This window comes from Lissotriton helveticus, chromosome 8 (genome assembly GCF_964261635.1).
Source record: "Lissotriton helveticus chromosome 8, aLisHel1.1, whole genome shotgun sequence".
In the NCBI taxonomy this organism is placed as follows: Eukaryota; Metazoa; Chordata; class Amphibia; order Caudata; family Salamandridae; genus Lissotriton; species Lissotriton helveticus.
This window is the reverse complement of record NC_136069.1, coordinates 420,924,821-420,938,684: the sequence shown is the minus strand read 5'-3', so window position 1 is coordinate 420,938,684 and position 13,864 is coordinate 420,924,821. Positions and strand designations below refer to the sequence as shown.

Genomic DNA, 13,864 nt, shown 5'->3' with positions numbered 1-13,864 from the left:
AAGCCTTAAAACATAGATTTTTTTACTGGAAGGGACCCCTTGGTGTGTGCCTGCTGAACGTGCACCAGTGCACAGGGAGAGAAACAACACACTATACGTAGTACATATGGTAAAAAAATGTCTCTCCTTTTGATGCAAGGCCTCGCAGCATATTTGGGGCAGCTTTGCCTTGCATCAAAGAATAGTTAATATAGGCCTCAGTCTCACACAATCTCGCTCTGTGCATGTCACTGACTCTCCCTCACTTTCACTCACACACACATGCTTACACATACAGACACCCACTCATATATACACCCACTGTCTCTCACATAAACACACTCTCACCAGCAAGCATGCACACAACATGCATTTAAAAAAATTTCCACTTACGACAACTTCCACCATTGGTCGAGTTCCACCTAAGTGTGTTCCTTTTTTATTACACTAAAAGTGAATATTCACTATTAGTATAAAGAAAAATGGGATGAAGTAAAGAATGGTGGCTGCCCTTGTGTTCTCGGCTCTTGGTTTGCCAACCCTTACGCTTGGGGTCGCATAGACAATGCCAGGGGCCACAAGGGGCTAGCCAGGAGTTGCAGTTGTGATCCTGCAGACCCCTAAATGACATTCATGTGTGTTAATTCTAGATGTTTACAAGTAGTAGTAGTAGTAGTAGTTTATTGCGTGATTATTTAAAATCATTACAAAATTGCATAAAACAAGTTTCACGATAAAACCGTGGTATCACATAAAAAGCATCATTAGTACATGATACAAATTTTAAATACAAGTTGGTTTACCTAAGTCAAAACATTTCTTTTTGTATTCCAATAACATAGAAAAATGTCGTTATCACAAAACGCAATTCACTCATGGTTGGGATTTACAAATGAGACCTTCCAACTCTAGTTTGCAAGAGTGAACCAGGAGCAACAGAATGTGCAATCAGCCCTACTCACAAACTAGTGCAACAAACAGGTGATGCTTAAGGCTGCTTGCATTACATTATATGATCAGGTTCTAAATGAACCCATAAATCATCCCCAATTACTGTGAACATGGTCACTAAAAACGTTACCTAATGAATAAAGGAATGAATGAATGAATGTGAGCTTATAACGCTCAGTGGAGTCCTCGAAGGGTATTGGTGAATGCTGTACTACATAAAATATGCTTATTATAACAACCAGGTCTAGGCCTGTGGATTCACCATCCACAACAAGAAGCTTTTCTTCTTAGGGCCTCAGTGCATAAGAGTCAACTTTGCACCTATTATGTATGAAACACTCAGAAACCCTCAGTATAAAGTTCACCATCGTGCATCATCCTAAACTCCATTACATGTTTAACATGTTTAAACTCAGTGTGTTATGCATCTGCTACACACATCTATGCACATCCAGCAGATCATAGCTTCAATTCCCACTGGTGCAGACTGCGCATGCCCTCCATCCAAGGCCTAGAAAATGAGGTTCAACCGTTCATCGAGTAAATTAATACTAATAATTGCAATCACTACTTTGGGAACTTACCAGACTGTGGTATATTATTCCTGTGCTGTGAACAAGCAGTATCGAACGACCTGCGAGCTCCATTAGGAATCGTATCTACCTCCCCCCCACCGCAGCATTGCATTACACCCCAGAGCCTCCCACGTACAACCACTTGTGCCACGCTGAGCCGGATGCAAAAGAGCAGCGGAGGACATAGATAGCGTGAGAGAGGTGGAGCAGGAGAGCGAGAGAATGAGCATGTTGTATAAGGAGAGATAAGAAACAAGCATTTACAATACAATGGTCTCGGCATTATTAAAGGTAGAGCTATTTGCATTGCCCATGACATTTTTTTTTTTTTAAATCATAAATAAATGGCATTGTCATTTACAATGCCAATAGCTTAATCGCGCTCAAATGCATGACCTATTGCATTTACACCCACACAGAGCCACCCGCACAAAGCCACCCACACACACATACAGAGCCACACATACAGAGCCACACACACAGAGCCCCACACACACACACACAGAGCCCCACACACACACAGAGCCCCCCCCCCCACACACAGAGCCCCCCCACACACACAGAGCCCACCCACACACAGAGCCACACACACACACACACACCCAGAGCCACACACACACACACACCCAGAGCCACACACACACACCCAGAGCCACACACACACACACCCAGAGACACATATACACACAGGAGAGCAAGCACAGCAAGGGTGCAGGGAAGCAAGCACAGCGAGGGTGCAGGGAAGCAAACACAGCGAGGGGGCAGGGAAGCAAACACAGCGAGGGGGAACCAGGGGGCAGGGGAGCAAGCACAGCCAGGGGGCAGGGGAGCAAGCTCAGCCAGGGGGCAGGGGAGCAAGCTCTGTTTATTAGGGTTGGACAGCGAACTAATGAGCTCTCCCCTCGCACAGTGTCACTTGTATTTATGTCCCCTGGAAACTTTCAAGGGGACACGGGCTCCTTCGAGGAGCCTCGGCTGCGCTCGGGTGGGCCCCCGTATCAGGAGGGGCCTGCCTACAGTCAGTGATGCGTAAACGGGGCTGCCTCGGTCCCTGATGGAGGCGCATCTCTGGCACACTGGTGGCTCCTGCCTGCAGCTGGGGGACGTAATATACCCTCGCACAGACACACCAAGGCAGGCTGTTCAGACAATACCCGGGGATGCGAGCCATAGACCCTAGGAGCCCCCCTTTTGCCGTGTGAACACACCGAGAGTCTGGGGTGCATTTGTGTGTTTTGCAGTGACACTACACAGAGCCCCATCTCGCATCGCGTCAGCTGTTGACCCTGACGTGTGGAGGGCGCTTACGGAACACAGTTAAGGCAGTGCTCTGCTGTCGTGTTTAAACTGCTTGCCACATGTTGCCCCTGTAAGATGTCTGCCCTCGTCAGCATTTACGCCCAGTGCTGGAGGCTGGCGCACATTCGGTGTCACCCACTCGCCCCTTTTCGTTCTAGGTGAAAAAGGGGGTCGGACACAAGCACAACGAGGAACAGCAGCGGGGGTGGCTGGGGACGGACACAAGCACAACGAGGAACAGCAGCGGGGGTGGGGACGGACACAAGCACAACGAGGAACAGCAGCGGGGGTGGGTGGGACGGACACAAGCACATCGATGAACAGCAGAGCGGGGGTGGGGACGGACACAAGCACAACGATGAACAGCAGCGAGGGTGGGGGCGGACACAAGCACAACGATGAACAGCAGAACGGGGTGGGGACGGACACAAGCACAACGATGAACAGCAGCGGGGGTGGGGACGGACCCAAGCACAAGGATGAACAGCAGAGCAGGGTGGGGACGGACACAAGCACAACGATGAACAGCAGAGCGGGGTGGGGACGGACACAAGCACAACGAGGAACAGCAGCGGGGGTGGGGACGGACACAAGCAGAACGATGAACAGCAGCGGGGGTGGGGACGGACACAAGCAGACGGACACAAGCACAACGATGAACAGCAGAGGGGGTGGGGATGGACACAAGCAGAACGATAAACAGCAGCGGGGGTGGGGACGGACACAAGCACAACGATGAACAGCAGAGCGGGGTGGGGACGGACACAAGCACAACGATGAACAGCAGCGGGGATGGGGACGGACACAAGCACAACGATGAACAGCAGCGGGGGTGGGGACGGACACAAGCACAACGATGAACAGCAGAGCGGGGTGGGGACGGACACAAGCACAACGATGAACAGCAGAGCGGGGTGGAGACGGACACAAGCACAACGATGAACAGCAGCGGGGGTGGGGACGGACACAAGCACAACGATGAACAGCAGAGCGGGGTAGGGACAGACACAAGCACAACGATGAACAGCAGCGGGGGTGGGGACGGACACAAGCACAATGATGAACAGCAGAGCAGGGTGGGGACAGACACAAGCACAACGAGGAACAGCAGCAGGGGTGGGGACGGACACAAGCACAACGAGGAACAGCAGCGGGGGTGGAGACGGACACAAGCACAACGAGGAACAGCAGCGGCGGTGGGAACGGACACAAGCACAACGATGAACAGCAGCGGGGTGAGGACGGACACAAGCACAACGATGAACAGCAGCGGGGGTGGGGACGGACACAAGCACAACGATGAACAGCAGCGGGGTGGGGGGCACAAGCACAACGAGGAAGAGCGGAGCACAACGAGGAAGAGCGGGGTCAAAACTTACCTGGAGTGGCAGCAGGGCTGTTCCTGACAACGAAGAAAAAAAACAAAAAATGGCCGCCGCAAACATCCGAAAATTTCGGGTTCGGGAGCGTGTTTTTGGCGTTCTGAGTGACGGTTGACGTCACAGTCTAAAGAACGCAAAAAAACACGCCCCCGAATCCGAAAGAGACGGGGCTTTATTGGAGTGACTCCCCTCTCCTCCAATGGCTGGCCTCCATTTAGGAAGCCAGCCAATGGAGGAGAATGGAGGAGAGAGGCGGGTTCAAGCCCCCATACTCCAAAACATTAAATCTCCTCCCGGAGACTGCGCAAGCACAGCCGACGGTCCTCGACCTAATAAGGGAAAATAATGGTCAGCTTAAAGCATGGATGGTAAAAGAATGGGAGAGGGAGGAACAGAAAATCAAGGGCCTGATTCACAAAAGTAATCTGAGACAAAATCCTAACTTTACGACTTTCGGTATTCACAGAAGGCATTTAGGAGTGCTAAAGTTAGGATTTTGTCTCAGTTAAACTTAAGTTTTGGTCTTAAGTTAAACTTAAGACAAACTTAACTTTAACTGAGACAAAATCCTAGACTTAAAGTTAGAATTTTGTCTCAGTTAAACATAAGCTTGTCTTAAGTTTAACTTAAGACCAAAACTTAAGATTGACTGGGACAAAATCATAACTTTGGCACTCCTAAATACCTTCTGTGAATACTGAAAGTCGTAAAGTTAGGATTTTGTCTCAGATTACTTTTGTGAATCGGGCCCCAAGAGTGAAAAATGGATGAAACTAAATTGGATCTCAAAGTGTGGATGATTAGTCTATAGAGAGAGAGCTAGATGGTGACAGACAAATGGACGAGACGACGTGATAAGAGAAACAGGGTTGAAGAAGGAGAAAAGAAAAGAGTGAATGAGTTGTCATCAAAGAAAAAAAAAAGCACATGCAGGCTATGCTACAAGGTTCTAAGGGCCTCAGCTTGTGAGACCTTTCTCTTCTTGCGGCTGACGCATTGGTCACAATATTCGCATGAACCACAAGAATAGTTTTGTGAAGTTGCCTACCACGCTTAGCATTCTTCCAAATAAATGGCAGGCATTTGCTTAACGTGAAATTATGCCTTCCATGAAAAATGTGGGGCCATATTATGAAGAAAGGGCGATACATTATCGCCGCTTTTATCGGCAGGAAACTGCCGCTACGCGGCGATAATGGGCTCGATAATATGCCCTTGTGAATTCCCATAGAAGGCCAGGTTAACGCCAGAACCTGGGCTTCTATGGGTATTCACAAGGGCATATTATCAAGCCCATTATCGCCGCTTTAGCAGCAGTTTCCTGCCGATAAAAGCAGCAATAATGTATTGCCCTTTCTTGATAATATTGCCCGTGGTGTTTTGGCCTAAAACATCAATAACGCTCATAGATTCATAGGCTTAGGACACAATAAGGGGCCGTCGGGACGGAAGGATAGCTTCCACTGAGTTCCACCAGCCCTACATAGCTGTATGTGTTTTTGACTACTGCACCTTTTCGGTGCACCATCATCTATAACCCTGGTACTCGCAAACATCTTCCTAGGGGCCAAAAAGTTCATCTTTGCTTTGACCAAGGGATGCATTGATGCCAGCATAGTGGCAGTTCGGACATGGGAGGTGTAAAGTGGGGTTTGGGAAGCGATGCATGTACATCTAGTGGTTTAATTGCACCTGGGATCAATCCCAGCTACCAAACTGTGTGCTCCTATACAATTGTTTTATTTCACTTTGCCTATTGGCCTTGTTGTCAGGGTGGGGTAGGGGGCTTGAATGTTTCTAAATTCAGGTTTGAAAACTGTCACTTAAAAAAAAAATGAAATGCACTTTTATAATTGTATGTACTAAGGTGAAACACTTCTGCGGGTCAGTGAAATACACTTTTTTGAATTTTGAAGGAGCTTATAATATTTTTACACGTTTGTTGCACGATGCCTTTAAGAATTAAAGGGCTCTTAAAGTTAAGCGGTGCAGAACAGCGTCTGTGCATTTTTTTTTACTCGAGTTCTACTGTACATAAATGCTTGTCATTTATTTAATATCTTTATGAGTATTAGTGCTTTGTAAAGTAAACAGCAACTTAGTGCTGCTGTTCAACCAAGGGCCGCATCTAAATCAGGAGGGCCTCATGCGGCCCTATGGCCTTACTTTGAGTATCACTGATTCTGTCTTGTGACAAAGTTGCCAAATCTTCAAATACATCTTCATTTTATCCTACCTCGGGCCATGTTACAGAAAATTCCCCGGGGGCGCAACAGGCATGTGTATCCGCTTTGTGCGCCCAAGGGGGAACGGAACTTTGGTATTACAGAGGCGACCGCAGACATTTGTGCGGCCCCTTCTGTAATATAGACAGTGCTGGTGCACATGTAGTGCTAGCGCCATCAATAGGTCGTTCCCTCATTTGCATGAGGTGCGTGGCCCCAATGAAATGAGGGAATCTCCTTGCCTATGTGCCTGTGCGGTATTATGGATTTGGGAACAAAGGGATAGAAAATGTCAGGAGGCATACTGAAAGTGTGTCACAAAAGGTGCCTCCTGAATGGCAGCCTTCTGGAGGGGGCAAAGGGGTATCATGGACCCCACAGACTACCCCTTGCAGGCGGGTGCAGTCATTCACTGCATCTGCTTGCAAAGCAATCTCTAATCCCTCTTTAAAGTGCAGGTGGTTTGCAGCCTGTACAATGAAACAAGGAGTGACTTTGAAGCACCACTCCGTATTTCACTTGAATGCACTGCCCGAGAGGCAGCACACATTTGCGGCTGCCCAGGGGGTAGCCCATTCACTGTAATTGAGTGCACTGTCCCTGTTTGTGCATGGCACACCTATTTAAAGGTGTGTGCGGCATGGCGCACACATGAAAAGTGACCCATATATGTAATACGGCCCCCAGTGTTAACAATTAGCTTCTATTTTATTCTCCATGCCTTCATACGCTCAATGGACCACTATATCTATTCTGGTTTCACGCTTGCTTAAAAAGAATGGATAGATTTTCCGTTCACACTGCCTAAGACTGGAGCAGTCTAATTTACCATCCTTTAAAGACCTGTTCAAGGCATTCTTTTTCTAACTGCAGCAATAAGTCAACAGTGCCTAGAAACAAGTGAGTGATGTAAGTTTGCTCAGTCAGTCAAAATGCAACGAATGTATCAACTTATTATGATATGGCCCCTCCTGTCTTCCTTTCCCTGGGACTCAGTGTGCAAGCTTGGACAACTCTGTAAATTTCAGCTACAATGGCTGAGTTTCAAGAAACTACAGTAGTAAGCCGGGATACCACCCATCAAAAAATCCTGGTCGCAATTTTGACATGTCTGGTCGCAAAAAGCTGGTCGCAATTTTGACAGCTTTTGACATGTCTGGTCTTAAACTCCTGGTCTCAATTTTGACAGTTTAAGACCAGGACTGTTTAAGACCAGGGTTTGATCTGGCCTTAAACAGTCTGGTCTTAAACTTCTGGCCTTAAATTTAACAGCTAGGGCAGCAAAAACATGTGGTAATTGTGTATGTGTTTAAAAGTGCATAGAAAAACTGCCTGGTTGCAGGCTGGAATGTCTGGGCACTTTTAAAACTGGGGGTTTGCAGCCTGCTGTTGTTTGAACAGCTGCTGGGGCAGGCCTGAGTTCCCCAGCCCAGGGCCTGGGAAGAAGAATGTGTCATGTAGGTGTCAAAGCTGTAAAGGGTCCTCACGGTCTTAAACTCCTGGTCTCAATTTTGACAGTTTAAGACCAGGACTGTTTAAGACCAGGGTTTGATCTGGCCTTAAACAGTCCTGGCCTTAAACTTATGGCCTTAAATTTAACAGCTAGGGCAGCAAAAACATGTGGCAATTGTGTATGTGTTTAAAAGTGCATAGAAAAAAACTGCATGGTTGTAGGCTGGAAATGTCTGTGCATTTTTAAAACTGGGGGTTTGCAGCCAGCTGATGTTTGAACAGCTGCTGGGGCAGTCCTGAGTTCCCCAGCCCAGGGCCTGGGAAGAAGAATGTGTCATGTAGGTGTCAAAGCTGTAAAGGGTCCTCACGTCTTAAACTCCTGGTCTCAATTTTGACAGTTTAGTTCCAATTTGACGTGGCTGGCAGGAAATTTGACATATGAGTCCCAAGGTAGATTCTGTTCCCGGGCTCCCTAATTCCCAGGAGAAGGGGTCACGTAGGGGTGAAGAGTTTTACACCGGCCCCCATTGTCTAACCCCACTCTTCCCAGGATAGGCCTTGAGTTTGAGTAACAGGTGTCAAAGTAAACAATGTTGTACTGTTTATACTGTACAAGGATATAAAAAAAAGGTTCCCATCCAAAGGCCACCATGACATTGTTCTAAACACCCCTCAAGTCATAAAGGGGTGTGGGGGGCTTCTAATTAGCATGCTAGGACAGGTATAAAAAGGCCCCTCATGGAACACTGCCAAACACCCATTCAAAAAACCCCCTTTGAGGAGCGACTGGCGTGGATTGTTCTGCTGTACCTGGAGGACTCCTGCATCTACAACCCAGTCAGAAAACCTTTGTGGATTTCTACACCATCAAGCCCTTCAAAACCTTGGGGAGTGACTGGCCTGGATTGTTTTGGAGCCAACCCAAGGAACTTAAGGCAAGAATGGACCGGAGCAACTTTTCCCAGATTGACACCGCCTGTCAACATGTAGAGAAGGTAAATAATGGATGGCGCAATGGTGTATTAGGGTGTACATGTAGTTTGGAAAAAAGTTGCACTTTTAAAAAATAGTACTATGTAGTGTGGATTGTAAACTGTTAATCTTTAAGGCGATGTGCTGTGTTTAATGTGAATAAAGGTTTTGTTGAAGGATGGAGTTTAAAAAGACCTGAATTGTAATGTAAAGGTATTTAAAATGAATAAAGGTTTTGTTGAGTTTAAAAAGCTATGTGTGTAGGTATTTAGTGTTAATGGGGTGGTGACGTAGGGTAGAGTTTGCAGGCTATGTATTTAAGGGGCATAATGTTGTAGGCCTTAGGAGGGTACATGCAGAGTGGAACAGGGTATTTTACAGCTCATAGAAACATTTAACCACACTGTAACGGTACCATAGGGGCTTTAAATAATATACAGGGCATATAATTAAAAAAATTAATAATGCCTGGTTGCACTCACCAAACCGCTGTAGAGAGTTGGAGGGGTCCATGGAGGGCTCCGGGGTCCTTGCTGCTCCTTGGGGGGGTCCTGAGGGCCTTGTATTTAAAAAATAAATAAACCCTGGGGCCAGTTGTCCAGGGGGGCTCCTGGTGGGGCGCCATAGTCCCTTGGGGTGTCCTGGGGGTCTCTGGGTCCCTAGTGCAGCGTTATTTTTAAAAATATGCCCCCAGAGCCCGCTTGCCACGGGCGCTGCTCTGGGGGTGGGGGTCGCGGTGTCTCTGGGCCTCCGCGGCCGTTCCTGGTGTAAATAAAAGGCCCCCAGAGCCCGCTTGCCTCGGGCGCTGCTCTGGGGGTGGGGGTCGCGGTGTCTCAGGGCCTCCGCGGCCGTTCCTGGTGTAAATAAAAGGCCCCCAGAGCCCGCTTGCCTCGGGCGCTGCTCTGGGGGTGGGGGTCGCGGTGTCTCTGGGCCTCCGCGGCCGTTCCTGGTGTAAATAAAAGGCCCCCAGAGCCCGCTTGCCTCGGGCGCTGCTCTGGGGGTGGGGGTCGCGGTGTCTCAGGGCCTCCGCGGCCGTTCCTGGTGTAAATAAAAGGCCCCCAGAGCCCGCTTGCCTCGGGCGCTGCTCTGGGGGTGGGGGTCGCGGTGTCTCTGGGCCTCCGCGGCCGTTCTTTTTAAAAAATAATCCCCCACGAGCCCGCTTGCTGCTGGCGCTGCTCGAGGGTGAGGGGTGTAGGGCTCCGGTGTCCTTGGGGGCTGTGAGGGGTATATACCAGCCCCGGGCTCCACGTGGATCCAGCAGCAGGCAGCATGGCGGCGTGAGCTTCTCCGGGGCTGCTGTGTAAGGACCGCCCCCAACAGTGATGAGTTGGTGACATCACTGAAGGGGCGGCCCTAACCCTGCAGCCCCGGTGTGGTTTTTTATTGAGAATTAGCTAACGCTGGACTTTACCCGAATGTGTCAAAGCGCTTTAAGATGAACCTGCGGCAAAAACATAAGGACTCACGATTACATGCGCTACATAAAAGATACATACAGAATAAAACCTCGAGGCTGCAGGGCAGGGTCCGCCCCTCCACTGATGTCACCAGTGATGAGTTGGTGATATCACTGGAGGGGGGCGGACCCTGCACTGCAGCTCCGAGGTGTGTTTTTTTTTTTTTGTTTTTTTTTTTTTGTTTTATTAGCTAGTGCGAACTGTACACGAAGGCTGGCAGAGCGCTTTATATATGACCCATCTGTAAGACATTAGCACTAAGAATTGCATGAGTTACATAAAAAAAAAAGATACAAGTAGAAAAAAATGTAGCGCAGACTTTATCCCAAGTTGTCAGAGCGCTTTACACAAGAACCGGTTTGCAAAACATAGGGACTCAGGATTACAGGTGTTACATAAAAGATACAAACAGAAAAAATACTGCTTGTTAGCGCAGACTTTACCCGAAGGTGTCAGAGCGCTTTACATAAGACACAGTTGCAAAACATAAGGGGAGTGACATGTGTGCCGGTTACAAAAGCAAACGTTAAGTTACATGAGTAATAAATAAAGTGACAAGTGTGCAGGTTACAAGAGAAAACAAAGTACAGTTAGAGCTATAATACTCTAATATAATGCAGAGACTCGAGCACAAGAATAAGCATTATGTAGTCAATTGTGGCAATGGCGCAACTATTTAAAGCACTCAAAATGTGAGAGTTATTAAACAATGTGTTACAAGAGAAAAGTGGCATGTACATGTTACAAAAGAGTAACCGGTATATAGGGTAGTGGTTAAATGTCAGAAGGGCCAGGTGTACCTAAAGTGGTTTACCCCATAAGCAAAGGATATGGCGCAGGTTGTTTTTTAACATATGTTTTAGCGCAGCACATGCAAAGCTTTTTTAAAAATGTGTGTTGGTGCACCCCGCTTATCAGGTTTTAAATGTATACAGGAATTGTTTGAAGTTGTGATACTTTTGTTTAAGAAAGGCGTTTACTAAAACCGCTGCTTTTTTTTTTTTTATTTTTTTTTTAATGTTTAATACAGGTGCAAGACCCTGCAAATGCAACCGTCACCAATGTGTCCCCTGCGCTGGCCCCAGCTGTAATAAATAGCAACGCTGGGCACTTGTCAGCCCCGCAGCCAGGTATATATATATATATTTAGAGTTATGTAGTTCTACGTAGTTTTGTACACCCGTCTCTCAGAAGTTCTCTTTTTTCTAATGGGCTCTCATGTATGTATGCTTTTACAGCTTATGACCCTGACCTACAACAAGCTTTTGACGATTTTATGGAGTACATCGAGGCTCAAGACGCTCTGAACACTGTGCAAAACACTTCAGTTCCTACAGGTAAATAAAAAGACAGCTGTTATTTAAACTGTCTAAGACGCTGGGTAGTTGGTGGGGTAGGCCAGAGTCCTGACCCTGAGGATGTATAGAGGTAATCATCAGAAAAGATGTCTAATGTTGGGTATTATTTTTTCTTTACAGATGTCCCTACGTTATGCCAGGACGTCGTCAAGGTCCAAGAGGCGGCGCAAGTTTCAAAAGAAATCCCTTTGAAGAGGAAAGCTTCAACTTCTAAAGTGGGACCATTGTCAAAGAAAGGAGCTGCAAAAAGACCTCTTTCAGGTGTGTTTTTTTTTACAAAAGGGCGTGAGAAGTACTAGAGGTGTTACAGACTCTCAAGCAGAAGGCTACAGCTGGTTGTAGCAAAGCCTATATCAAAAAAAGGTGGCTGTGTAGGACGTAGCCCGATGGTGCTTGTATGTGTATTTTTTTTTTTAATGCTTTCTCTAATATATATATTTTCTGTTTATATTTTAGAAGCGGCTCAGAAACATGCTGCTGAAGAGAGGTCGGTGGCGCCCTTAACGGACATAACAACATCCGTCCAGAACAACGGAAGCGGCGCGAAAGGCGTGAGTAGGCGTGTACGCCAGGAAAAACTCTCTACCTACTACACACCAAGCAACACGCTGAACAACCAACTACAGCAATCTATTCTGCACAGGGGTGGGGTCAACACTGGAGGCCTGCCTACAAACCAGGCCTCCCTTAAGAAGAAACAGCGGGACTCAGAGAACCTCCCCAAACCTTTAAAACGTGTGAAGGCCTGTAAGGTATTCACAGATCCCCAAACAGAACAGTTAAACATGAAGAAGAAGACACCGGAGGTGCTCCAAGAGGGTCAGGCAAAGCTCTTAAGTCCTGAGAAGAAAAGCCCTAGCACCCCTGAGCCCCAAGCTAGCCCCTTAGATTTATCTATAAAAAAGGATGCTAAGCCCTTGAATGAGACCTATACAACCTTGAGCCCCAAGGAGGTGTTAGTTGCACCTGTGGGTGTAGAAGAGGCGTCGCCACCACAACCCCCTAAAACATCGCGCCTCTCAAGGAAACATCTGAAGCTGAAACCGGGGGTCCCTAAGCTACAGTTAGCAGAGACCCTCAGCAACCCTAAGGCAACGCCGGATCCACCAAGCGTCCTGAAACCCCAGACAGTGCCAAATAGAATAACTGTACATGTAGAGGTGCACGCCCCTGAACAGCCCCCAAAACCGGTTGTAAGTGTTCAGGCACAGCCTAGGGTCTCAACAGGTGATACTGCGCAACCCCTAGAAGGTCCTTCTACCACGATTAGCAACTCTCTTGAGGCGTTGAGGGGGTTGGTAGACAACATAGGTAGAACCCCAGAAGCGGTGTACCAAGGGTCTTTGAGCACAGAGGGTTTACAGAACACAGGTAACCAGGCACCACACCCTACCACTGACATTTCAACTAGGCCCCAGGATTACAACGACACCTCCTCACAATCCTCATACCCTTTGTCCCCGAGTACCCCTCCAGGAGCATACGACCCTACCAGCCCCACGGCCATTCACATGTACACCCCCGTGTCCAGCCCCTCTGCCAACCCCGTGTACAGTCCTGTGTCCAGCCCAGCTGCCAATCCCGTGTACAGTCCTGTGTCCAGTCCCATGGCCAGCACCTCTGCCAACCCTGTGTACAGTCCCGTGTCCAGCCCCGTGGCCAGCACCTCTGCCAATCCTGTGTACAGTACCGTGTCCAAACCCGAGGCCAGCACCTCTGCCAGCCGCGTGTACAGGTCCGTGTCCATCCCATGGGACATGCCCGTGTACAGACCCGTGTCCAACCCCGCCTTTGAGGGTTGCAGTATAGATGGGACTGGGGGGTTGCCTCCATTTATAAGACCTCGCAAGGTGTGCCCCCCTAAGCAGGAACAAGATGGGTCTGTAAACACAGAAGATGTATTGAAGACACACGTAAGAGAGATACAGATGGCGGTTCGAAAATTAAAACGGCAGGCGAACCGTGCACTCATAAGAATGGATATGGGGTATTCCAATCTCATCAACAAGAGGGAGGCCCAACATCTGGTCGTGGCCAGGGTTGGGGTTTGTAAAAAAGACATCATACAGATGTGTCAGGCGGCTGTGGCCGACATACAAGGTACACATTCATGACTATGTAAGCACCAACCCCTAAAGACCCCCACAACCACTGGTGCTCATAAGAGACCCTCAAAATATAGCCGTACGGTCCAGAGGTTAGTGACAAAGTCTG

The 13,864-nt window shown here is 48.1% G+C and overlaps 1 protein-coding gene and 1 long non-coding RNA gene across 4 annotated transcripts in view; both read left to right on the top strand.

Annotated features, from left to right (window-relative positions):
• The window catches only part of LOC144771668 (uncharacterized), a 305,772-nt gene that overhangs the window by 1,314 nt on the left and 290,594 nt on the right, over positions 1–13,864 (top strand). The window lies entirely within an intron of this gene.
• LOC144772739 (uncharacterized) lies at positions 10,584–13,764 on the top strand. Of its 2 annotated transcripts, XM_078657274.1 has the most exons (4): positions 10,584–11,422; positions 11,531–11,629; positions 11,771–11,911; positions 12,107–13,764. In XM_078657274.1, exons 2-4 carry the CDS (start codon positions 11,569–11,571, stop codon positions 13,762–13,764), a joined length of 1,860 nt encoding a protein of 619 aa, XP_078513400.1. In that variant the 5' UTR covers positions 10,584–11,422; positions 11,531–11,568. The 2 variants fall into 2 exon arrangements, with proteins under 2 accessions (XP_078513400.1, XP_078513399.1); XM_078657273.1 differs by having other exon boundaries at positions 10,584–11,629.